This window comes from Ursus maritimus, unplaced genomic scaffold, assembly GCF_017311325.1.
Source record: "Ursus maritimus isolate PB19 unplaced genomic scaffold, ASM1731132v1 scaffold_21, whole genome shotgun sequence".
NCBI classification, from domain to species: Eukaryota; Metazoa; Chordata; class Mammalia; order Carnivora; family Ursidae; genus Ursus; species Ursus maritimus.
The window spans coordinates 30,238,589-30,264,402 of record NW_024424564.1 but is presented as its reverse complement, the minus strand read 5'-3'; the positions used below and the strand labels follow the sequence as shown (position 1 = coordinate 30,264,402).

The window sequence follows — 25,814 nt, the reverse complement described above, 5'->3', positions numbered from 1 at the left end:
AGGTCTCTGGCTGGCCAAAGGTGTTCACTGATAGTTTAGTCAACTGAGGTTGGAAGTGGAGTGTGGTCACGTAATACTTAGGACTACTCCTTCTAGGAGATGTGGTACCACGAAACACAATTTACACATTGTTCTTCTAGAAATGAGCTTTACTATGGCTCTGAAATAGTGATAATAGTTATGATTAAGTTCATTTGGTTTTAGGAATAAAGGATCCATCAGGTTAGCTCAAAAATAGCATAGTGGTTATAAGGATGCACTCAGCAGTAAGAAAGATGGAATTTCATGGAAATTCAAAATCAAACATTTAATATGGGGCTGAGCCTCTCAGACATTTTTACTGGAGGGCTTTGAAGGCTCCAAGGTAGTGCTATTAGGGACTTTTATTACAGGGCTTTATCATTTTCACTGTAGAGTTGAGCTGTTAAAGAACTCAGTGACTCTTAATGTATCTGTGTCCCCTGTATCTATATACTTGTGTTTCTGCTCTCAGCTAATTTTCTTACCTTCTATTATAAGTTTTTTCTTCATGGCTTCTGCACGCTCAGGGTCTATGGTCTTTTGAAACTTTGGTTGGGTTATAGCTTTGATTTGCTGAGATCTTTGATGTATTCTTACTTTACTTCATGACTACAGTATTTATCTGTTTAGTGCCAGTTTGTGTGGCTAATTAATCATTTCTCTTTGTAGTTTGCAATTCAAAGGCCTGAGTGGGGAATTCAGCAGTAGTTCGTTCTTGGCTTTGGGTACCTTTTTTTTTTTCTTTTTTCTTTTTTGCCCTGGGCCATGTTATTGGCTGCTAGCTAGCTTATAAATATCTGCTGTTTGGTCCAGGTGATCACATCTTTGGTCAATTGGCAATAGACACAGGGTTATATAACCTGGCTTTCTTGAACTATGTTCTCAACATGGGCTATGGTAGGATAGCTTACTTTAGGATGGAAGCACGGCTATTGCCTGCATAATGATTGGTTGGCATATTGAATACAAGAACGTCAGTAATTTAGTTGCTTTGATATCTGTTTAAGTGTTGCATAGACTATAGTAGTAGTTGAAATTTAACCACTCTTTCCCCGCTCATGTCAGTCTTTAATATCAGACTATGGCTCAATTGTACATAAGTATGCTATTATAAAAGTTTTTAGAGTCTTAGTGATGCTTTATTTGGACTTCAAGTAATATTTGGAAAATGTTTTAAGAATTTCTGTCTTTATACAGTGCTATGTCAAAATAATTGTCATGTGGGGTGGATTAAATGGTAAATCATATGGAGTTAGATATCTGATAAGGAAGTGTGAATTTATTTTGTTCTGTGAGACATTTATTTTTTGACATAATCTCATATCTCTTTGCAACTTTAAAATATTTTAAGCAATAATATAGCTTTAAAAATAAAAATATTTGAAAATAATTAAATAATATGTTTCTGGTTATAAAAATAAGCCATGTATATCATAGAAATTTGAGTAGATCAGAAAAGGAAAATTGAGAAGAAGCACAGGGCTGTAGTATAGTGGATGCTTTAACATTAAGAGCACAAGCTTTGAAGTCAGATCCAATCCCAGCTTTGTGATAACATTTGTAATCTTAGCTAACAACTGATTTAGGTTCTTTAACCATATTTTCCCCCCTTGGCTCCATGGGAGCAGCCCCTTTGACTTTATTCAAAGGATTGTTATAAGCATTAAATGACATAATGTAGACAAAGTGCTTGGCTTCATGCCTGTCATAGAGGTTATATGTTAGCTATTATTGTTAATAGAAAGATAGAATATTTAATTTAGCCAGACTACCAATTGACATTTCTTTAACTAGTATAAAACTCAAGTTTCTTATGTTCATGATTTTGAAAATGCAAATGATCCAGAAAAAGTCGGTACTGAGCTTTAAAATAAGATTTATGCCTCAAGGTTATTTGGATTTTATTAAGTTTTTGAGTATAAAGTCACCAGAGCAAGTAGAAAAATCACTGAATTTGGAAGCAAGAGACTTGAGTTCACGTTCTTAGGCAAATCATTGAGTTTTTCTTGGCTTCACTTTTCTTCTCTATCCAGTGAGCGCACCACTTAGGTGATTTCTAAAGTGCTATTAGGGTAAAACTGTTATTTGAAAACCAAGAAAGTACCAAGATTTTGAGTCTGCAGATCATTTGCCTCCCTAAAGTAGCATTTTAAATGTGTTATATAACAAGTGCAAATAACTTTTTCCCTGTTTTCTAGCATCTTTGCTGAGAAAAAACTGTCTTCAGGAAGCAAGGATTCAGTGATAAAATACTATAACTCATGTAAGATGACAATCACAGCACCTGCCATCCATGTAGTAGGTTCCAGAAGATACTAGGTCTCCTTCTTCCCTACTGAGATATCCCCTCCCCGCCCCGGTGTATAGCCGTTTATGAGTATCTCAAATGCAAGTAAGGTACGTTTGTTACAGTGGATGGATGCTTTGATGCGGCACTTAGATCTTCCTTCAGGACAGAGACGGATTACCCTAGCTGCCTAGAGTCATGGCTGCTGATGGCTCATAGCTGTGTCCCTCTTTGGGAGTTGCCCTAATAGAAAGAAGCTTCCTCACCCAAGATTATGTCCCTTTCCTGGAAGGAGCCTCATTACTGGCTGATGGGGGGAATACAGAGAATCATCATCTTGCCTTGATTTGGGACTTCTGTGAAGGGCCTTCGGCTTCAGGACTCTTGGTAGGATTAGCTGAGGCTGCTGTTGCAGCCGTGCTACTCATCTGTACTGTTTATCTTCTCCCTCTGCCCAGTCATGCTTCCCCTGTGCCCACACAGGTGTTCTTGAGAGCACTCCCCAGTAAACCTGCTTGCTGATTTCACAGTTTGTTTCCTTGGGAACTCGAATTACAAGTCGTTTGCTATTTGGATAGTCTTTCTTAGGGATTTTTGTATCGTAAAAGATGATTATATTCAGGATGGATTTTAATTTTATGAACTTTGTGTTCTACTTCTTTGAAACTGATACTCTACATATCTCTTGTAACAGGAGTTCATAGCCAGTAGATTAGAATTTCTATTAGATTCTGAAGTACTGTGTAAGACCATTTGCTGGGATTTTGAGCATGGCCCAGTGATGCTGTGTTCAGGAAGTTTTATTATCAGCACCATTCCCAGTTCCCTCGAGAGATTTTAAGACTTAAAAAATGAAAAGTGGCTTCTTCTCAAAACTAGAGTATGAACTCTTATTTTGGTATATTTTTGTGTCTGGCTATCCATATTTGTTGAATCAAAACACATGATACTAGGGGCACCTGGGTGGCTCAGTCGGTTAAAAGTCTGCCTTCTATTCAGGTCATGATCCTGGGGTCCTGGGTCGTAGTCCCACATTGGGCTCCCTGCTCAGTGGGGAGTCTTCTTCTCCCTCTCCCTCTACCCCTCCCCCCTGCTCTCATGCTTTCTCTCTCTAGCTCTTGCTCTCAAATAAATAAAATCTTAAAAAAAATACTCTAAATTTGCTTCAAATATGTAGCTCAATTTTAGTTGTATGTTAGGTATTTAATTTGTGTTAGATACTTTTTTAAAGATTTATTTATTTGTCAGAGAGAAGGGGGGAGAGAGAGCAAGAGAGCAAGAACATACAAGCAGGGGGAGCTGCAGGCAGAAGGAGAAGCAGGCTCCCCGATGAGCAAGGAGCCCGATGTGGGACTCGATCCCAGGACCCTGGGATCATGACCTGAGCCAAAGGCAGATGCTTAAACCGACTGAGCCACCCAGGCTTCCTATGTTAGGTATTTTTAAAATATGTTAAATATTAAAAGAACTTTTACTCTTTTACTTAATATTGACTTAATTGTGTGATGTCTACAAACCGAATTTAGTTAGTAATAACTTATCTACAATTAGTTTTAATAATCTCAATTTCTTACTGACTTGGCTGCCTTTTTCTTTTCTTTTTTTCTTTTTTGACTTGACTTCTTTTAAGAGGTGAATTACTTTCATGTAACCATTAATAACTGGTGAAAGTTTTAGAGTTTTGAATATGTCCATAAGGAAACAAAGTATATATAGAGGTTGGAAATATAATTGACTGTTTCTATGGACATGCTTTTAAGTTAGCCAGTTTAGGCCCCAGATGAATCATGGCAAGGATCCCTGTAATTTATCATTGAAGAAATTGAGATTAGAGAAATTAAATGTCTTGATGGGTATCAGATGGCCAAGAAATATTTTGGTTAGTAAAAAGAATATTGAATTGGGATCTGGGAAACTTAAGTTTTAATTGCAACTTTACCATTGCAGAGTGACGGCAGGTAAGCCAGTTATACTTTCTAGGGCTTAAGTTTCATCATCTATGAAGTGATACAATTGGAACATACTTTCTGAGATGCTCTCCAACTTTTAAAATTTGATTCAAGTCTTAATGTTATGAGTGACTATTATTTATAGTATATCTACCAAATGCTAGGCATTGGTTTAAACATTTTAAATGATGTAGTGAAGAGAAGGGCCATACACACCCCAGTGTTCATAGCAGCATTGTCCACAATAGCTAAATTGTGGGAGGAGCCGAGATGCCCTTCAATAGATGACTGGGTTAAGAAGATGTGGTCCATATATGCAATGGAATATTACTCAGCCATCAGAAAGAACGATTACACAACATTTGCAGCAACATGGACGGGACTGGAGGAGATTATGCTAAGTGAAATAAGTCAAGCAGAGAAAGACAATTGCCAAATGGTTTCGCTCATATGTGGACTATAAGGAATAGTGACTATTGTCAAAGAATAAAAATATCTTGATTTTACTCAAATACCCTGAAAACTAGATTGGCAGTTGTCATTTAGTCTTCCAGTTTCTTGTTTAACTTAAACAGTTAAAAAAGAAAAGATGGAAAACAGAATGATGTAATGGAGTAGTTACATTAATCCTTTTTTTTAAATGTGTTAAAACTATTGTGTGTCCCATTAAATTCAGGTGAACACTTTTATTGTGTCCTTACCAGGAATTGTGGTGAATACCTTATTCTGTTTAGGGTTCCCAGCCTCAAAAAGGTTCCTTTTCTCTTTTGTGAAGACGATACCACATTGCATCTACTGTATTTAATTGTATCTTTTGTGTAATAAACCATCCCAAACTTTGGCTTTGACTTAAAACAACCACCATTTTGTTTGCTCTAGATTTTGTGGATCAGCAGTTTGGGCTAGGCTTGGCTGAGTGGTTCTTCTGGTGGACTCTCTTGAAGTTACTTATATAGCTGGGATTATTTGTCAGTTTGATTTGGAAAGGATAGTCTAAGGTACTTACTCAGATTGCTGATTATATTCGTTGGACCACATAAGTCTAAGGCTAGCCTGGGCTTATATTGTAGCAGAAGAGTTTCCATCAATAAGAGAGCAAATCCCATTGTGCAAGCAATTTTCAAGTCTCTGCTTGTATTTCATTTGCTACTCTACCATTAGCCAAGGCAAGTCTCATGGCCAGTCCAGAGTCCATGTGGGAGAGGATTACACAAGAGAATTACAAGAGCATTAAAACATAGGCGTGATTCATTGAGGGTCATTACTGAAACAATTTAACACAGATGTCACTTTCTTCTTCCTTATATTATGATAAAGTGTTACAAGAGTATAAATAAGAGACCTGATAGAATTTAAAGGAGAGAAAGATTTCTTATTTGAAGGGGGAGATTCAAGAAAGGTTTTATGTCATTTAAGTTGAAAAGACTGATTTTATCAACAGTTGCAAAATGATGAGTTTCTAAATCTTTCATTCCTTCTGCATACAGTAATTGACATTTTTCTGTAAAGAACTTTCAACATCAGGAGGGCTGTTTGGTTGCCATGAATTTAAGTGCATACTGAAAGGGCAGAGTAAATGCTTAATTCTTTTTCTTTAATTGCTAATTATGAGAATAAGAGTTGGTATATACTCTAGCAGTGATGAATGAGACTTGCTTGTCTTTTGACTTTTTCTGTCCTTGAAGAAAGAGAACTCGTGGATTTTTAAATATATTTTATGAACTCACAGATTTATATATATATTTAGTAGGTTTCAATCAATTGAAGTCAATGGGATTTTTTGATGTGCAGATTGCCCTAGTTTTAGCTAATGGAAGTGCCTTCAAAGTGACTTGTCATTTTGACAGGACCTGATTAATGTTTGCTAACTTCTTTGCTTTTGGCACAACAGTATGTTTCAGGTTCATCTTGTGATATTTCTCCTCCAGGCTGAAATCAGCCGTTTATCCAAAAAGCCCTGGTTCCTTTCAGTAGGGAATGCTATTTAGATAAAATTGCTTGGGCACTAAGGGTGCTCATTGCTTCTGGGTTGTCATTGCTTTTAAGCTTTTAAGTGATAAGAACTAGGAAGTATTTATATATCTATATATATGGCAAAACAAAACATGAGTTCAAATTTAAGAGTATAAGATGGTTTTTACTATGAGTTTGTATTTATATCTTTTTTGTCTTATACTGAATATCTTGTTTCCTAACATTGACATAGATATTTTTTCCTAAAAAATATATAAATAGCTTTAACATAACAGTACTGATATTACCATTTATAAGATTACTAAATGAATTTTACTGTTTTTTAAAAGCAGTTATTTTTGTCCTTATACTATATCTAGGTCTATTTAGTTCTTTTTTAAAAAATATTTTATTTATTTCAGAGGGAGAGGGAGAGAGAGCACGAGCAGGGAGCAGGGAGAGGGGCAGAGGGAGAGGGAAAAGCTGACGCCCCACTGAGAAGGGAGCCCAATGTGGGGCTTGATCCTAGGACCCTGAGATCATGACCTGAGCCGAAGGCAGACACTTAACCAACCGAGCCACCCAGGCACCCCCTATGTAGTTCTTAAATCACTTGAAATAATTATTTTCTAGGTGGTTGGTTTAACACCAACTTGAGATTCAGTTGGGTTTTTAAAGAGTTTTTAAATTTTGAAAATTGACATAAAATTTGCCATTTTAAAAGGCAAAAAAAAAAAAAAAGATTTATCTGATCTGAAGAGAAACCAGAGTATAAAATTTGCCATTTAAAAGGGGCGCCGGGGTGGCACAGCGGTTAAGTGTCTGCCTTCGGCTCAGGGCGTGATCCCGGCGTTACGGGATCGAGCCCCACATCAGGCTCCTCCGCTATGAGCCTGCTTCTTCCTCTCCCACTCCCCCTGCCTGTGTTCCCTCTCTCGCTGGCTGTCTCTATGTCTGTCGAATAAATAAAATCTTTAAAAATAAATAAATAAAAAATAAAAATGTACAGTTCAGTAACATTAAGTACATTCATATTTTTGTGCATCCATCAGAACTTTCTGTCTCTAGGTTTCATCATCCAACACTGAAACTGTCCATTCAACACTAACTTCTTATTTCCTGTACCTCCCAGCCTCTGGTAACTACTATTCGGCGTTCTGCCTCTATGAATTTGATTATTCCAGGTACCTCAGATAAATGAAGCCATACATCCTAGTCCATTTGTGTTTGGTTTATTTTCACTTAGCATAAAACCTGTCTTCCTAGGGTTTCCATATTGTATGTAGCATGTATTAGAATTTCCTTCCTTTTAAATGTTGATAGTACTCCATTGTATGTGTATACCACATTTTGTTTATCCATTTACCCATCAGTGAACATGGGGGTGTTTCCATCTTTTAGCTATTGTGAATAATGCTGCTATGAACATTGGTGTACAAATTTCTATTCCAGTTCAGTTAGATTTTAACTGAGGTTTTATATAAAAGGATTATTATTAACTAAGCTAGAGAACATAGGAGGAAAAGAAAACTTTTCCTCTGGGATGGTAAAGGGTTGAGATAACTGAAGGGTTTGATTTTGGATATGATTCATTTGAGGTGTTTAGGGAAAGCAATTAGAAAGCAATTGGAACTGTGGGTACAGAAGTATAGAGTGCTAAATTAGGTCTGTCTTGTATAGTCTAGGTGAGAGATGATGGCACCTTGAACTAAAGTAATGGCAAAGGAGATGGAGAAAGGATAGATTCAGAATTTATGTAAATGATTGGATATGAAGGTTAAGGAAAAGAGAAGTTAGGGTAATAATGCTTTGGATTTAGGCAAAATGGGTGTTTGATGTTTCTGTTATTTGAGGTAGAGAATGCAGATAGGTGAAAGGTTTATGAAAAACATAATTTGGTTTTGGATAAACTGGCTTTGAGGTACTTTCAGGGCATTCAGGTAAAGATATTTATGGGATAGGAAAATATGGGAGGCACCTGGGGGGCACAGTTGTTAAGCATCTGTCTTCAGCTCAGGTCATGATCCCAGGGTCCTGGGATGGAGCCCCGTGTTGGGCTCCCTGCTCAGCGGAAAGCCTGCTTTCTCTCTCCCTCTACTACTCCCCCTGCTTGTGTGCTCACTCTCTCTCTGTCAAATAAATAAATAAAATCTTTAAAAAAATGAAAAAATAGTTGTTTCTTATGTGCTACTAGATACTGGTTTTGATTCTGTTTTTCTTTGCTCTTAGATAAAGATTTTAGTCACAATTGGAAGATACAGCTGCTGGTTGCTTTGTATTACAGCAGTGCAATTATGATTTTCACATAGATTATTTAAATTGTATTCAATAAACAAGTGGTCTGAAATCAAATATGTATTTCAAAGAAACTTCATATTGTTAAAACTTCTAGGAAAGTGACACTTTCTTCCAAGGTATTGATTGTATACAGTAAACAATGATAACTTTTTCTTTCTCCAATGAAGTTCTGTTCTTTCATCAAAAACTTGTATTTAATTCTTCTGTAGCAGTTTTTGCAGAGATTAATACTGCTTTATATTGATCTTATAGTTGTTTGTAGGAGAATGTTTTTATACTACCAATAATCTAGGGTAGCCTGTATATTGCAGGGATCTACTCTTACTTGATTGAAGTATATAAACTTTCCCCCCATATTTTCAGATGTTGATCTCTTGGGCCAAAGTAACTAAACATTAGTGATGGGTAGGTGTTTGATTATAATTGTCTGGATCTTTTTGCAACCCCAGGTACTTTTTTAAATTTAATTTTTTAAAAATTTTAGAAATTAAATAGTATGACAAAACTAATGAAATATTTTTTGGGGGAGGTGGCTTGGTGCTTAACAAAATCCATCAATACAAATCTCATCCTTTCAGGTCATTAATTAATTTTAAAAAAGATTTATTTATTTTAAAGAGAATGAGGGGAAGGGCAGAGGGAGAGGAAGAGAGAGAGAACCTCAAGGAGACTCCCCGCTGAGCAGGGAGCCCATCATGGGGCTTGATTTCATGACCCTGAGATCATGACCTGAACTGAGATCAAGAGTCAGATAAACAACTGGGCCATCCAGGCGCCCCCATCCTCCTTCTAATTACATAGGGAAAAAGTGGTAACAACAACAAAAATAGCCCTAACATAAAACTCATTAGTCTTATATGACCTTTCAGTTTCTTTGTGTTTATATTTTTATATAATCAAAATCATAATATATCCAAACTTTGTACTTTGCCTCTTACAAATTCAGCATTATATCACATGCATTATCATTTTTTAATAAACCTCATATTTTTAATTGTCAGGTTTTTAATTGTCAAATTTGCTGAGTGGGTATGTCATAATTTAGTTAACCATTTCTTTGTTTTGAACATACAGATTACTTGTAATATTTCACTTTCGTAAATAATCCCTTGCTTAGAATGCCTATTCATCCCTGCCTGTAAAAGTTTTGATCAGACATCAAGCCCAGATACAGGGCGTGGGGGAATTTACACCTTTAAAAATTTTTCTGTTCATGCAAGGGCAGTAGCTTTGCTCCACTTTCTGAGTTCCCATAGTGGGCCAGGCTTCTTGATGCCTAACACATGTAGGGCATTTTGGTCCCTATTATCCTGTAAGAATTTGGTTGTCTCTATCTATTTTAGGTCCCAGAACTCTGTACTCTATACTCTGTGTGTTTCTGTTTTATTTTTTGTCTACTGAGATACTTATCTTGTTTTCGAACATGGTTCTACCTCTTTAATATTTAAAAATTCTTTATCTGTTATTGATCTTTGGAACTGAGGCAGCTTGGTGTCTATGTTAACTGCAAGTGATGTCCGAACTAGAGTTGTGGCCATTCTCTGTTTACCATGGCATATTTCAATGTTTTATATCTCCTGCCTGTTCTATATTATGAGTTTAACCTATTTTATACCTGTTTTGTGTGTGTGTGTGTTGGTGGGGGGAGTGTATAACTTTCCATCCAACACGTTTATTTACTTTTCTTTAAGTACAGTGTTCTTACTGGGGCGCCTGGGTGGCTCAGTCAGTTGAGCGTCCGACACCTGATTTCATCTCAGGTCATCTTCTCAGGGTTGTGAGATTGAGCCCCCATGGTGGGTTCCCTGCTCACCAGGGAGTCTGCTTGAGATTCTCTCTCCCTGTCCCTCTGCTTTAGTACTGTAGTACAGCTTTAGTTTCCAGTGCTTTTGAGGATGGGGTCCCTAGTTTTAAAAACATTGTGGTGTGAAGCTATTGAAATGTTGATGGGTCAAAAATGAATTTCTAGTTTTATACAGTTCTTTATATTAAGTATATACTCTAAAGGGTCTTTAACTTTTTCATCATTGAGCTACCTTTTTTGCCAGATGCACAAATATCATCAAATCTAGATAGCTGGCTTTTATTTATTTATGAATTCATGTCCCAAGCATACCGTTTTGGGAAAGAACCTTGCTTTGTTGTTTAGAGGAGGGTAGCTGATAGAAGAGTTAAAACATGAAAATTTTATGGATTTTAAATGAACACAATAAAGTCGTACTCTGGGTAAGTTTACAAAGTTTTAGAGGGTTACATTTTGGGAAAATATGACAGGAATGTGGATCATCCAATTTGGAGAGGTCTGCTATTTTTTTTCTTATTTTTAATAACAAACATTTCAGTGTAAAAGTAATTTAACTATGGATCTAGAATTCTAAAAAAAATGAGCAAAACCAGAACCTAAAAACCAATATATATAACTGTCTTGCTACAGAAATCATTTGTATTTTGGGATATATATCCTTTGAATCTCTTATATAAATAATTTTTATACATAATTATGTATATGTTTTGTTATTTTTCTCTGCAGCTTTTTTTTTTTTTAAGAATTTATTTATTTGATAGAGGGAGAGCGAAAGAGCACAAGTAGGGGTAGTGGCAGAGGGAGAGGGAGAAGCAGACTTCCTGCTGAGCGGGAGCCTGATGCTGGGCTAGATCCCAGACCCTGAGTTCGTGACCTGAGCTGAAGGCAGATGCTTAACTGACTGAACCACCCAGGCACCCCTCTATGCAGCTTTTATAATCATTTTAATTAATGAATTTCAAAGTAGGATCATTTCCTCCTTATTTGGCATTTATGTTGAATATTTAATAGTGATGAATAGGATGTTTGCGTGTTGAGACAAGTACCGTGAATTGCTCTCAGTCTTGGGTGCTTGAGGTGGTACATCTCAGCGGGGATGTCCAGCAGAGAAGCAGTATGGTTTAGTGATTATGAGCTAGACTACTCAAGTTAAAAACCTTTCCTCCCATTGATTAGCCGTGTGATTTTGGGCAAATTACTTAGTTTCCACACCTCAGTTCTCTTTTGTGTGAAGGTGAGAGTCATGATAGTATGTACCATAAGTGTTTTTTTGCTAAGGATTATTAAGTTAGTTGTTGTGTTCTGAATCTTTCTTCTTGCCCAGTGTTTTACTAGATTTTTAGTTCCTTTAAGGTAACACCTAGGTATTAATGAATGATGTTAGAGGATGAGTGTTGCAAGAGAAAAAGAAAAAGACGTTTAACCCTCCAAACTGTGTGTATTTTTGGTGTTGGAATATCAAGTAGTGGAGACAGATTGGTAATGATTGGCGTGAGTGGGCTGTATTGATCTTTTTAGCTACCCTCAAATTATTGTAGTTTAGTTGGTGTAGTAGAGAGAGCAATGCAAGAGGAATTAGGTCAACATTTTAGTTCTTTCTGATTTTTGTTAACGGTACAATCTTGAGAAGTCTTTTAGCCTCTTTGAATCTGTTTTCTCCTCTACAGAGGTAACATGTGCCCTGCCTCTCTCAGAGATGTCATTATGATTAAATAAGATGTTCTGTGAAAATGAGTTGAAGACTATAGGCACTTTATATACAAAACTAAGCTTTTTATTAATTTAAAAAGACTAAAAATGAGAGAATGCACACAGAGATCTTGATACAGTATTAGGCACAGTCTTCAATAAAGGATAGCTGCTAGTACGGTTTGTTATTTTTATTGAGAGGATATCTATGTTTATGTGTAAGGCTAGCCCTGATTACTGTTTAGGTTGTTAAATAGTTTATGAATATATTATTAATATCTATTTTGATTTTTTTTCTATTTGTCTTTTAGACTCCTGGGAGAGTTGGCTCTCAAGGTTCTGATTTAGATTCATCAGCAGCTCCTGTAAACACAGTGGACGTCAATAATGAAAGCTCTTCAGAGGTACGGAAATAAAAATTTGGCAAAAAAATTTGGTATTATTTCAGGGAAAATGAGCAGATGTTTGGAGTAATTTAAACTTTCGTAGGAAAGGTTCTCATTCTTCTCACAAACTGGAATGTGACTTTTGAATCACACTTGTAGAAAAATCCTGGTGTTTAATTGTAAGACTGAGAAAGTGTATATTAAGGCTGAAAATTAATATTGTTAATTTGTCTTCAATGCTAACGTCATCTCAACTTATGGAAGATTTTAAAATCTGTTTATAAATATCACCAATTAATTAGTGTTTACACTGTCATGAACTACTGAGCTACTGAAAAATTAGGTTATCTGTGAAGTTTATACATTATTTGCTCTCTTCATTTACAACTTTGTAAGAACCTTTATCTTTCATAGTTTATTAAAAATTAATGGGGAAAGTAAATATAAGAAAGAACTCAAATTTTTGGAGAAGTCAGCCTTAGTAGTTGCTTTATTATTATTATTTTTAACAAACAATATTTGCTCACTATAGAAAAAGGGGAGAAGGAAAGAGAAGAGCATAAAAACCACCAGTAATATTGTCCCTAAGATATCGACGTACTTACATTCTGCTCTGACAGTTTCTGTCAGTTGCCCCTTCCTGGGCCTAATTGTACTGCCTACCCAGTCCCCTTTTCAGTGTTCCCCTCTTCTGGACCGTTTGGTTGGTCAGTATGTCTTCTGTCTTAGGTATTTCTGGATTTGTCTATCTATTCATCCCCTGTTTTGTCTCTTTCTGGCCATCTGATTTCATGTATATGGATATTAACCATGATGAGATCTAATAAGACCATGAGAGTGAGGAGAAAAAGAAAAGTATCAGTTGAACTTCATTATGAGCAAGTTTAATTGTTGACCTCAGTCAGAACAACAACAACAAAATCTCTAGTGGGTAGTGAACAGTGTCTGGTAATCCTGCTCTATTTTCTTATTAGCATCATTTCCCTACTCTCTGATATAGTTTTACCCTCTTCTTTATCCTCAAATCTCTCATGTGTCTTACCCAATCCCACCTTCCCTCAGGCACCTTCTATATCATTGAGAAAATAGGAGCTATTAGGTGAATGTCCTTGTTTTGTTACCAAAGCTATTTGCACCTTTATTCTCTTACTTTAATACATGGACGACAGTTTCCTTTTCCTATTAGATTTCAATCCTTTCTGTTGTGCTCTGGATTCTCTGTTGTGCTCTGGATTCCCTTCTCTCCCACATTCTTATTCTCTCTCCCTCCTGCCACTTTAGTTTTTACCTATGTCATGAATTATTCCCATCGGCCTACAGATACTGCTCTAGACATTCATATGCCCACTGCTAGGGTACATACCTGTCAAGGTCTCAGATCATATCTCTTGTCTGTCTGTCTATCAGTCTCTCTCTCAGGTTTGTTTCCCTTTTACCTTAAGGTTGGCATTCCACTTTGAACAAATTCTAGGTTTGAACTTTGTCTCCTTCACAGCCATCTATGTGGAATTTGACATATGGTTTCCAGGACTTTATTTTTTTAAATTAATTTATTTTTTAGGGCTTGAACTCATTACCCTGAGATCAAGACCTGAGCTGAGATCAAGAGTTAGACACTTAACTGACTGAGCCACCCAGGCACCTGAGTCTCTAGGACTTTAAAGAAATAGAAGTAAAGCAATACCTTGCTTTATTTATATCATATTTATGTCGTATTTTATATTTTGTTGTATATAATAATATATATAATATTGTCTTAGTATGGGCTGTCATAACAAAAGTACTATAGACTGAGTGACTTAAACAACAAACATTTCTCAGAGCTCTGGAGGCTGGGAAGTTCAAGATCAAGGCAGATTCTATGTTTGGTGAGGGCCTGCTTCCTGGCTTATAGAAGGCCATCCTCATATGGCTGAAGGGCCAAGAGAGCTATCTGAGGTTTCTTTTATAAGGGCGCTAATCCCGTTCATGAGGGCTCCACCCTTTTGACCTAATCCCCTCCCCAGAGCCCCACCTCCTAATACCATCACATTGGGGGTTAGGATTTCAACATAGGAGTTTTAAGGATACATGTTCAGTTTATACCAAACATATAATATGTATAATACATAATGTAATAATGATTTTTTTATATATACATATGTATTTTTAGATTTACTTATTGGGGCACCTGGGTGGCTCAGTGTCTGACTCTCAGGTCGTGATCTCAGGTTCCTGTGATTGAGCTCCATGTTGGGCTCTGTGCTCAGTGCAGAGTCCGTTTATCCGTCTCCCTTCTCCTCTACCTCCCCCTCACCTCATACTGTCTCGTTCTCTCTAAGATAAATAAATCTTTTTAAAAATATTTTTTTAAAGATTTTATTTATCTTAGAGAGAGAGAGAGGGAACATGGTGGGGGGAGGGGCAGAAGGAGATGGAAAGAGAGAGAATTTCAAGCAGACTCCCCTCTGAGCACTTAGCCTGTTGTGGGAGGCTAGATCTCAGGACTCTGAGATTATGACCTGAACCAAAATCAAGAGTCTACTAATTCTTCAACCAACTGAACCACTGAGGCACCCCCAGTTTTTTATATTCTTTAGTTGTTATCATCAGGACGGTTGTTCAGACTATTTAGTGCAATGTATTGCCAGAAGCAGACATCTTTGTTCACTCTTTATTCCTTTTTAGTCGCCTTCCATTCTTAGTACCCACTGAAACTACTCATTGATGACTTGAATTTCCCTGGTCCTTTGAGTAGAGAGGGCAGGCTTTTTTTGTAAGTGCCCACTGAACTTTCCAGGTTGCCAGCTTCTCCAGTACCCAGTCTGGAATATATGAGGCAAAAGAAAACGCAGAGTATTTATCACTGTATCAGTCCTTGGATCTTGAAATGCTTAGTTGGTCTCCTTTCTTGTCACCTTTCAGAATTTTCTTATGTTTGTTTTATATATAATGTCTTGGGATGTTAAGTTTTTCCTGTCTATTCCATTTTGTCTGCAGCTGGAAATCTGACCATTTTAAAAGTTAGATTGTTTATCTTTTTATTATTGAACTGTAAGGGTTTTTTTTTTTTTCCTTAATCTATTCTGGGTACAAGTCCTTTGTCATTATTTTGATTTCCTCCTATTTGCCCTATTAGTTAAGGAAGGATTCCTGTCTTAGGCTTATAGGGATGGCTGAACATAAAATTAACCTGACACTGGACTGGTTGAAATCAACAGCATTTGTTAGCCACATATACTCATGGCCCAGAAGGACATGTATGCCTTGAAGAGCCATATGAGGATTGAACTTGGGAACAAAATGAACAACCATGGGCTGTGAGAGGCAGGGTTTGTGGTATCAAGAGGGTGAGGTGTCCTTTGGTTCCTGCAGGAGATTATGATTGGCTTGTTTGAATTATTCTATCAGCTGGCAGGGAACTGAAACCTGCTATTTAGGGATAAGCAGACTCTGAAGAGGAGAGTTTTTGTTTTTGTTTTTATAAGATTTTATTTTTTAAGTAATCTCTACCTCTAACGTGGGGCTCGAACTCACAACCCCTAGATCAAGAATCGTGCGCTCTACTGACCAAGCCAGTCAGGCGCTCCAAGAGGAGGGCTGTTTGAATAGAGGATGCTTTCTGTGGGAGCAGAGTGGGAAGGGAACTTGCAGTTAGGCCATTCGAAGTTCTCCCATCACCAGCTGACAAAGCAGTGTGTAATATTGGGCCTTAATTTTTGACTTTACACCACAATCAGGTATATGTGTTGTGTACATTTTTTCCCAGTCTGTGGCTTGCTTTTCATTCTGTTAATGGTGTCTTTCAAAGAGAAGACGTTTTTAGTTTTGTTACAGTCCAGTTTGTCAGCCTTTTCCCTTATGGTTAGTGCTTTTTGGGTCCTTCTACAATTTTTTTGCCTACCCCAAGATTGCAAAGACTTTCTGCTATGCTTACCTCTGATAGTTAAAAAAAAAAAGATCATTTTAGTGTGTACATTTAAGTCTATGATTTATTTAAAATATTGTCTGTAGTATTAGATAGTGGTTGAGGTTCATTTTTTTTTATTTGGATATGGAAACCAGTTTTGTATATGGTTGTTTCAGTACAATTTGTTGAAAATGTTACCTTTCCCCATTGAATTAAATTTTCCCTTTTGTGAGAAATCAATCGACCTTATATGTGTGGTTGTATTTCTTTATGCTCTTTGATCCAGGCGTACAGAACTCCTTTTAAGATGTGCCAAGTTTGTTCTTATCTCTGGACTTCTGTATGCTGATCCCCATGACTTACCTGCTCCTTTACTTTATTGCCTGGTTAACGTCTGATTATCCTTTAGGTCTCATTACAGATAATTACTTTTCCAGTAAACTTTACTAGACTCTCATGTGGAGTGATGCTTCTTCCATGTGCTTCTGGGGAATTGTATTTTCTGTCCTTTAGGTAATGGTTATTATTCTGAGACTCATTTATTTATCCAGTATGTATTGTTGTCAGACACTGTTATGGATGCTGGAGATACGGCAGTGAGTAAAAGAGTCAAAAATTTTTGTCATGGTAGAGCTTATATTCTAGTAGGTGGAAATAGGCAAAAAACTCAAAACATACTAAAAATGGACAAAGGGAAACAATTGGTGTTATTGAGAAAAATAAAGTAGGGAAGGAAGGATAGAAAGTGTTTTGGGTAGTTGCAATTTCAAATAGGATTGTCAGGGAAGACTTCTCTGAGAAGGGAATAGCTCAGGAAGAACTGAAGGAAGTGAGGAAATGAGTCATGTGGGTTTCTGGAACAACCACGTTCTATTCATGGGGAACAAGGAGAAAGTCTCCGAGAAAAAGCAGCAGGGAGGCTATTGTGGCTCTAGTGCCTTGAGTGAGGAGAGATTGGATCTGTGAGGTGATCAGGCCCACCTCATGCAGGGCCTTATAGGCCCGCGTTATAGGCCTTTGTACAGACTTGGGTTTTTTACTCCTGGTGAGATGGGAAGCCCTTGAAGAGTTTTGACTAGGGAAGTGACAAAATTTGTTTACGATTTTATAGGATACATTGTTTGCTGCTGTTTGGAAAGTAAAGTGTTAGTGGGGTAAGGATAGAAGCAGAGAGACTGTTGGAAGGTTCTTGCAGTGATCCATGTGCAGTGTGGGAGTGGCGTGGATAAGAGTGGTAATAGTTTTCTTTCCCAACTTTTTCAAGAAGCCTGTAAGCTTCCTGAAGATGGGATTTTGCCTTATTTTACCATTGTGTTCTCAGCACCATAGCATAATAGGTGGAACATAGTAATCACACTCAGTACATACTTTTTGAATGAATGATTAAATGATTGTATGTGGAAGCTTACAGTGAAGAAACCAGTAAAGTGAGAGGCGGCATAAAGCTAACATGGCAAAAAAAAATGCCATGATGCATTCTATTAAGTAATTATTATTCTGTCGTTCCAACACTTTGGACTGTGGCTGCCTGAACATAACTTTCATCAGTAAAAAGAAAAAACAAAAGGAATTCATGTTCCTCACTTTCATTCCCTGGCTAATCTCCTTTAAGAGTTGTTAAAAAAAGGAATAATGGTATTAATGATAACTAACATTTATTGAATGTTTTATTTTTATCAGATGCTATGATAAACACTTTGTATCTATTATCTCATTTAATTCTCAGGGGATGCCCCACTCCCATATGAAGAAGGTGTTACTATTATCCCATTTCACAGATGAGGAAATTAAAGGCCCTATAAGCTGCTAAGAGTGGTGTGAATCTAGGATTCAAGCCCAAGCCTAGCTCTTAACTGCTACCCTGCCTTGCCTCCCACTTCGGAACTTTGTTTATAGTCATTGTCTCCTTTGCTATTATCCTAAGTGACATTAGTGACTCAAGGAACATCCTAGTCTCCCAGTTCTTAATATTTGCAATGCCAGTGATCTTTATTCTTTTCTAGCTACTCAAGTTCATGGCATTACCTTCCCCTTATTATCGGGAAGAATAGTTTGACTTGAGATGTTACAACAAAATGTTCCCATTCCTTACCATAACTCTCTATCCTCTCAAAAACTTTCTCATATTCTTTCTGCTTCTTTGGCCTTGCTGAATATTTCAGGTTTTTAATTCCTATCTTTTCTTCTAGTCTTTCAGCCTTTCCTGGCTTCATTTTCTTTCCTGTCTAACCATACATCTAATGACGGAATATTTGTTGAACACTTACAGGCACTACACCAAGCCTCTTATGTACTGCACAGTAACTCTAGAGGAACAGGTGCTAACATTAGCCCCATTTTATAGATGAGGAAATCAACATTTCACAAAGTAAAGTGATTTCCTTAAGGTCATATAGTCAGCATTGGTTGAATCTCAAATCCACATCTGTTTTTGACACAGAAACTCACAGTGTTTATAACCTGTTGTCCTTCACTATAATCTTCATTTTATTTACTTTAAACCATAGATCAGTGTGGCAGCCCACATTTTAAAATATCAGTATTGTTAGGTATAGGGAATTAGGGAAATTGATTTAAAATGATTTTATTTTGTTCATGAATTTAGAAGGAAGGGTCCCCTATTGGCAATTATGGGTGTGGGCAAAAATGGGAACTTAGGCTAGTGGAATATGGTGAAGATTAAAAATTCCTTTCATTATAAGAACTTTTTTTGTTTAGAATATTATCTCACGTAGTTGTAACTGTCAGTCATTTCTTGATCTAAAATAAAAGCTAATTTGCCAATAATGGCTCTCAGATAAATAAGGACAAAGTGTCCTGAATGAAAAGAGTAATTAATATTCCAACTAAAGCAACTGATATCTATAATAAAATTGAACCAATGGGAATTTCCAGCATAAGGATGAAAGCAACTTCTAGTCATCCTACTTTGGATAGATCTTTCACTTTTTGTATGTAGTTACTCCGTGAAAATTTCCCTTACACATACTGAAAAGAGTTATATTAATTATTTTTCTGTTGTGTTGTCTGTATTTTGATTTATAAATAACTTTTTATTTAAACAACTAAAAGTCGTTATTTCACAGGGTTTCATCTGTCCATTATGTATGAAAAGATGTATAACTGCTATTGATTTGTCGGAGCATTACCAGCAAGTGCACGCTGAAAATGAAACAAGAGGACAGGAACTTCTTAATGACTCCAGTGTTACTGTGGGTCCTGTATATTTTGCTTTAGCAGCTTGGTTATGGGTTGCTCAAAATAGCTTTGTTTTTCCTTGCCTTGGTGTTGCTTACCTTTTTATGCTACAAAGGGAATATGGGTTGCTTTAATTATGTATGCATGCTTAAAAGAAGGTTCAATAAGGAAAACAGGCTCTTGGGAAGTTGGGTTGGTTGCTCTTACTTTCTGCAGCTGTCTTTTTATGAATCTGTAAACAAATATAAAAGTTTAAGTTAATGTTTTTGTATAAAGTTTGCCATAAAATTTGAAATACAAAGTGAATGATATTTGATTTCAACATCTGTAAGTTATATCTTTATTATTTAATTAATGCTAATGAATGTTTTAAAATGCTTTAGGTTAAAATGCCTTACTCTTATATGGAAAGAGGACTTTGCATATTAATTGTTACTGTCTTTATTTGAGAATATATAGGGCATTAGAACCTGGATGTACCATTGTTTCAGTCTTTGTTTTGACACCCTGGACTTGAGGAAGGTGACAGAATGGCACATACTCATCATTAATAGTGGATCACCCAAATGTTTCTCTGTAGTGTGTTGGACTGGTGTGTATCTCAGGCTGAGGGTGGAAGCCAGTGTGGGGAACTATTGCTCATTTGCGGGCTGGAAAAAGTTTCTTAGATGATCTCAATATATGTTTCCTTTGAAAACTGCAATGTTCTAAAAACAAAAAGAAACATGGCTTCCCCTCATTCTTTTGCAAATCTTACAAAAGAAGGAAACTTTTTGTACCCAGAAAGGAAAAAAAAAAAGTTTGTTTTTCGGTCTGGCAATTCTATATATAAGAAAAGTATTTCATCAAACATTCACTTATTTAGCATATTAATAAGTACTTCTTATGCACCATGTATTTTGGTAAGTAAAGAAGATAAAAGGGTAAATAAGATATGGTCTTTATCCCAGGAAATTTCTGTGATAAATATTATTTGCAAAAAGAGTGCAGTGGTGATTCAAGTTGAGGGGAACCCCAGAAAAACTTCACTGGGAAACAGTTAAACCAGACATTTTCTAGGGTGATGGGGAAAATGGGTGTATTGTAGGAGGACACCAGTTAAACTAACTGGTGTGAGCGAAGACAGAGGCATAAAAGATTACTAGAGCTCTCCTTAGCATTTTACCAGTTGTCTTCCTTTCAGAACATCTGTGTCAACTTTTCTTCTTTATGGGTTAACCAGAATGAAAAGTCCCAATATCACCTACTTGTCACTTAAATAAGAACTTTCTTTTTAATTGAAAGAACACTTGGTATAACAGGGATACCATAAGTATCAAGTTAAGGTAAATTCTTAGCTGCAGTGTATCTGAGAAAGGATTAGAGATAACTGAAATCTAAGAGAAAGGGACTTACTGTTTTTAATCTCAAGTACACTGTGTGTGTCTGTGTTTATGTGTGTGTGTTTGTGTTTGTAAGCTGGTGAGAAATTTGGAATGATTAAGGGAAATAAGTGTAGCTGGCTGTTTTTAGTGGGTTTTTTTTTTTTGTTTACTAACAGCATTTTTATGGAAGTTATTGATCTAGTTAACTTCAGTTCCCTTGAAGGTGGTTGAGAAAAAATAGAGAAGCAATCTCCTAATATTCAGGATTAGTATTACAAGGTCTATGAACTAAAGATAATATACTCTATTCATGAGACATCCCTCAGATATTCACTCTGAGCTTATGTTACTGTCATTTTAAATGAGTGATGTGGTTTTAATAAACTTCTTTCTTTATCCTTCCCATCTATATCAGGCTAGCATTATTAGATATAGCATGTGAATAATTTTAAGAAATGATTGTGGAAAGTCAAAACAGGGTGTAGGAAAAAACTATAAAATGTGGGTACAGAAATTAAAGAAGCTAGAATTAATAGAGTAGAAGTCACCCATTCAGTGATGAATACTTATGCCTCTGAGACATCAAACAATAGTTTAATATCATCTATTTAAGATGAGAAATTATATGTATTGTAGAAAGATTTATTTTTATCAAAAATCTCCCAAAATTAAAGTGTTATATAAGCATGGGAAATTTACTTAGGTGAATCATATGGAGAATTCACTTAGGTGGAGTATTTCTATAATTAAATGTGAATTACTGAATTTCTAAAATTTCTCTTTAGGGATGAATCAGTTCTTTCTGGAGTATTAACCTGGTAATATTTAGAAGCTTTAAGAAGGTATGGCATACCTTAATGTGATCATTAGCTTTTTTGAATCCTTAGGTATCTAGAGCCAAAATCTAGAAGTAGAGACAGTAGTCAAAAAGCCAAAGCTGTAAAGATTAAATAGTGTAATTGGTATGTGGATTGTCTGAGGAACATTCTACAATTTGCCTTCTAGTTACTAGTAGAAGCTGAGATGAAAAAGAGAAATGACAGGCTAAATAGTATAGGGGCTGATGTACTGTTGCACTAAAGGCATGTTAATTACAACAGTTACTGGGTAGAAGTTACAAGAATGCCAAATTAGGCAGAATGTGGAGCCATTATGAAACATGATGGTAGATAATAGATGGCTTTGAAGAAAGAGGATAACATCAGCTAGATTAGCACATAGGCTGGGAACATTCATTCATTTAAAAGACAGTGCTGAGCATCAAATATCTCTGCAGCCTAATGGCATCATTCAGATGTCCAAAGGTACATTGCTAGTACTACTGTCTTTGCTCATTTCAGGAGTGTCATAGGAGATCATTACATTCGTTTACCTGTTGTGCCCCTGCCCTTCATTCTGGCTCTGTGATCAGGACACACCTCTCTTTCCCAAATGCAGCATGACTGGGTGTCAGACCTCTTTCTACACCTTTGTTAGGATGCCTTTCTTTTATTTCTGACAAGTAATTCCTACTCATTCTTTAGTACATAATTCCAGTGTCCAATGTCTAGTGTATATACACATATACATAATATATATGAGTATCTCTGTATTTTTTGTAAAGCATTAACTCCTGCCACAGGCTGTTGGATTCCTCTTTTCCTGTGTTCCTATAGTTCTTTGTATCTACTTGTATTGTACCATTGTCTGGTACTGTTTGTCTACATATCAGTATCCCCAGTACTCAACGAGCCTTAATTCTGCCACACAGTGTACATAAATGAGAAGTGATGATACGCTGTTTGTGTAGCACCCAGTGAAGGAGAGATTTTAATTTATTTTTTAGTTTTTACTTGTTCAGAGTATTTATTACTTTGCTCAGGCTATCCCTTGGGAAGTTTTATAATCTGCAAGCTGTTAAAGCTCTTCTGTTTTTTGGTTTTTGGCTTTTGGTTTTTTTTTTCAGTGTTTTTATTTATTAGAGAGAGAGGGAGAGAGAACGAGCAGGGTGTAGGGTCAGAGGGAGAGGGAGAAGCAGACTCCTCTCTGAACAGGGAGCCTGACATGGGACTTAATCCCAGGATTCTGGGATCTTGACCTCAGCTGAAGGTAGATGCTTAACCGTCTGAGCCACCCAGGCACCCCTCTTCTGTTTCTGGTTTTTTTTTTTTTTTTTTTTTTTTTTTGGTTGTTGTTTTTAGCTTCTGCCCTGTCAGGTTCATTCATGTTTTTATTATTTATTTATTTATTTATTTATTTATTTATTTATTTTTAAAGTAGGCTCCATACCCAATGTGGGGCTTGAACTCATGACCCTGAGGTCAAGAGTCACATGCTCTAATGACTGAGTCGGCTGGTTGTTATTTTATTTTATTTTAGTCATATTTTATTAAATAAATAATCAATGTAGAAAATATAGAGTATGTTCTAAAATACTAAAGTAGCCATTAGGGAAACATGGGTGAAAAGCTTCAGTGTGTTGTGTATTATAGTGAATGTAGAAACTTGACAAGCTACTAAGGATAGTCCTGGCAAAGGCCCAGAAATGTGGGATACCATGGTGTGTTCAGGGAACATAGTTAAGTCAGAGTAGTTGAAAATGTCAGTAGAGTTGTACAAAGTAAGAGGTGGCCAGGCATCAGAATGATTAGGTCATTGAGGGATTATTCATGCAGGACCTTAAATGCCATAGCCATATAATTCTGAGATTATTTATAAGTGTTTAATATCTTATGGGACTATTAACTTTAGGCTTTTACCGTGTTAATCTTAGGTTAGCAAGGAATTTACTGACTTCAATATTCTCAATCATTGTAGATATTTTGTGGTAATTAATTACAAGTTATTTATCATATTACCTTTTTTCCTCAGTGATCATAATACTTTATGTTTTTAATTTTTTTTGTTATTACTCCTATGAAGTACATTGGAGCAGATACTGTTTTACTAAGGGGGGTGTCTAGAAAGAGAGAGAGGATATGTTGGTAGATCTTCCCAACTAGCCTTCTAGATCAGAACTAACTTCTCAAATTAGAATTCTGTGCTCTATTTATTTCACTTAGCATAATTTCCTACTCTGGGAAACAACCTGAGGGCTTCAGAGGGGAGGGGGGTGGGGGATTGGGATAGGCCAGTGATGGGTATTAAGGAGGGTGCATATTGCATGGTGCACTGGGTGTTATATGCAAATAATGAATCGTGGAACATTACACCAAAAACTAAGGATATACTGTATGGTGACTAACATAACAAAATAATTATTATTAAAAAAAAAAAAAAGAATTCTGTGCTCTAGCCATCAGTTTATTCAACCTAAAAGATGGTTGTAAGGGCTTTCTTTATATTTTGTAAACTTCAACCAGAATAGATAGTGATGTACCTTTACACAATAGCAGAATTTGGGCTTAACGTCATAAATTACAGTCTACTAATGGCGTCATTGGTGTAACATTTGACTGTATTTCATACTATACACATTGCTGTCTTACAGTATTAAACACAGTTTTGTAACCTTTTTCTGCCTCTTTCTGTAGGGTTTCATATGTCCCCAGTGTATGAAATCCCTTGGATCTGCTGACGAACTTTTCAAACACTATGAGGTAGTTCATGATGCTGGTAATGACTCAAGTCATGGAGGAGAGGCTCTTGCTCTGAAGCGGTACAGTATAATCGCTTTGAAGTATATGCTGTTATGAACGCACGTGATATTATTTCTTTGCTGTGTTAGGGCCTCAAGTAGTGTGCTCACTGTTCTTTGTCAGGCTGACTCTTAGGTAAGGAGAATAAAATGTGAGAAGGTTTGACAGGACTCAAGGAACAGAGAGAAGCTGGCGTTGCCTGAGCTGAGTGAATGAGGAGGAGAATGTTAAGGCAGGGACTATACTGTACAGATGGTATAGACCTTGTTAATGGGTTTAGATTTTATGCTAACTACAGTAGGAAGCTATTGATCCTTATTATTGGTAAATTAATGGGAGATATTTTGTTTCTGGCTCAGGCACTTGATGATTATATCATTTCTATGATAAGGTGTTTTTCCATTTATAAACAATGAGCTTTTGGAATAAAATTATTTTTCTAAGGGTTATACATAAAATTCTATACATAAAATTTTAAAGCAGTTTTTTTTTAAATTGAGGAAACTAGAATATTAATCTACAGCCACTAGCCATGATTTACTAAGAGACCAGGTTGTTAGAGGACTATTAATTCCTTTTTTCCCAATTTATGTTTAGAGATGATGTAACACTACTTAGACAAGAGGTCCAAGACCTTCAGGCTTCACTTAAGGTAACAATAAAAATGATTAAGTTTGTTTATTTTCAGTGTTTCAGATAATAAATCTTTTGAAATTTACTAAATAAAAAAATTTTTTTCCCCTTAGGAAGAAAAATGGTACTCAGAAGAATTAAAGAAAGAATTAGAAAAATTTCAAGGGCTGCAGCAGCAAGTAAATGCTTTTAAATACTTGAAGTCTGTTTATTAGTTGTTTATTTTCATTGTTGAAAATAAGCTTTTTGTAAGTAGGTGGCCTGAAATAACTTCCTCTAATTTGTTTATCTGTGTTTAATAGCCTACAGTGTATATCTTTTGTAATTCTAATGAATGCAAACATATAATTGGAAAGCTAAGATGTGATTTCTTAAAGATGCTCCATTAAGAATCAGTTACCTGTGGATTGTTTTTTTATAGGAGGCTGCGTTATTCTAATTTTCTGACAAAATACCTAAATTGTTAAAAAATATAGGTTCAGACAGTAGTGAAACTCTTCAGAGCATTTGTGTTGTGACAAATTGGAAATCACTAAATTGTCTGCTAGTAGGGAAAGAACTGTTAACTTTTTTGTTTACATTGATGCAGATTGTTTGAAAATGTGGGGGAATGGTTGTTAACAATTTTAGGGTTTTTTTTCTTAAACCAATGTTAAGTTTCAAAAAACAAAATAAAAATATTTATTAATATGTGTGTTTACACACACACACACACACACACACACA

General features: G+C 36.2%; 1 protein-coding gene across 1 annotated transcript in view; it reads left to right on the top strand.

Annotated features, from left to right (window-relative positions):
• The window catches only part of EEA1 (early endosome antigen 1), a 112,559-nt gene that overhangs the window by 10,601 nt on the left and 76,144 nt on the right, over positions 1–25,814 (top strand). The window contains exons 2-5 of the mRNA XM_040637313.1: positions 12,313–12,405; positions 24,351–24,475; positions 25,053–25,107; positions 25,202–25,267. Coding sequence (XP_040493247.1) covers positions 12,313–12,405; positions 24,351–24,475; positions 25,053–25,107; positions 25,202–25,267 — 339 coding nt within the window. The remainder of the gene's footprint in view (positions 1–12,312; positions 12,406–24,350; positions 24,476–25,052; positions 25,108–25,201; positions 25,268–25,814) is intronic.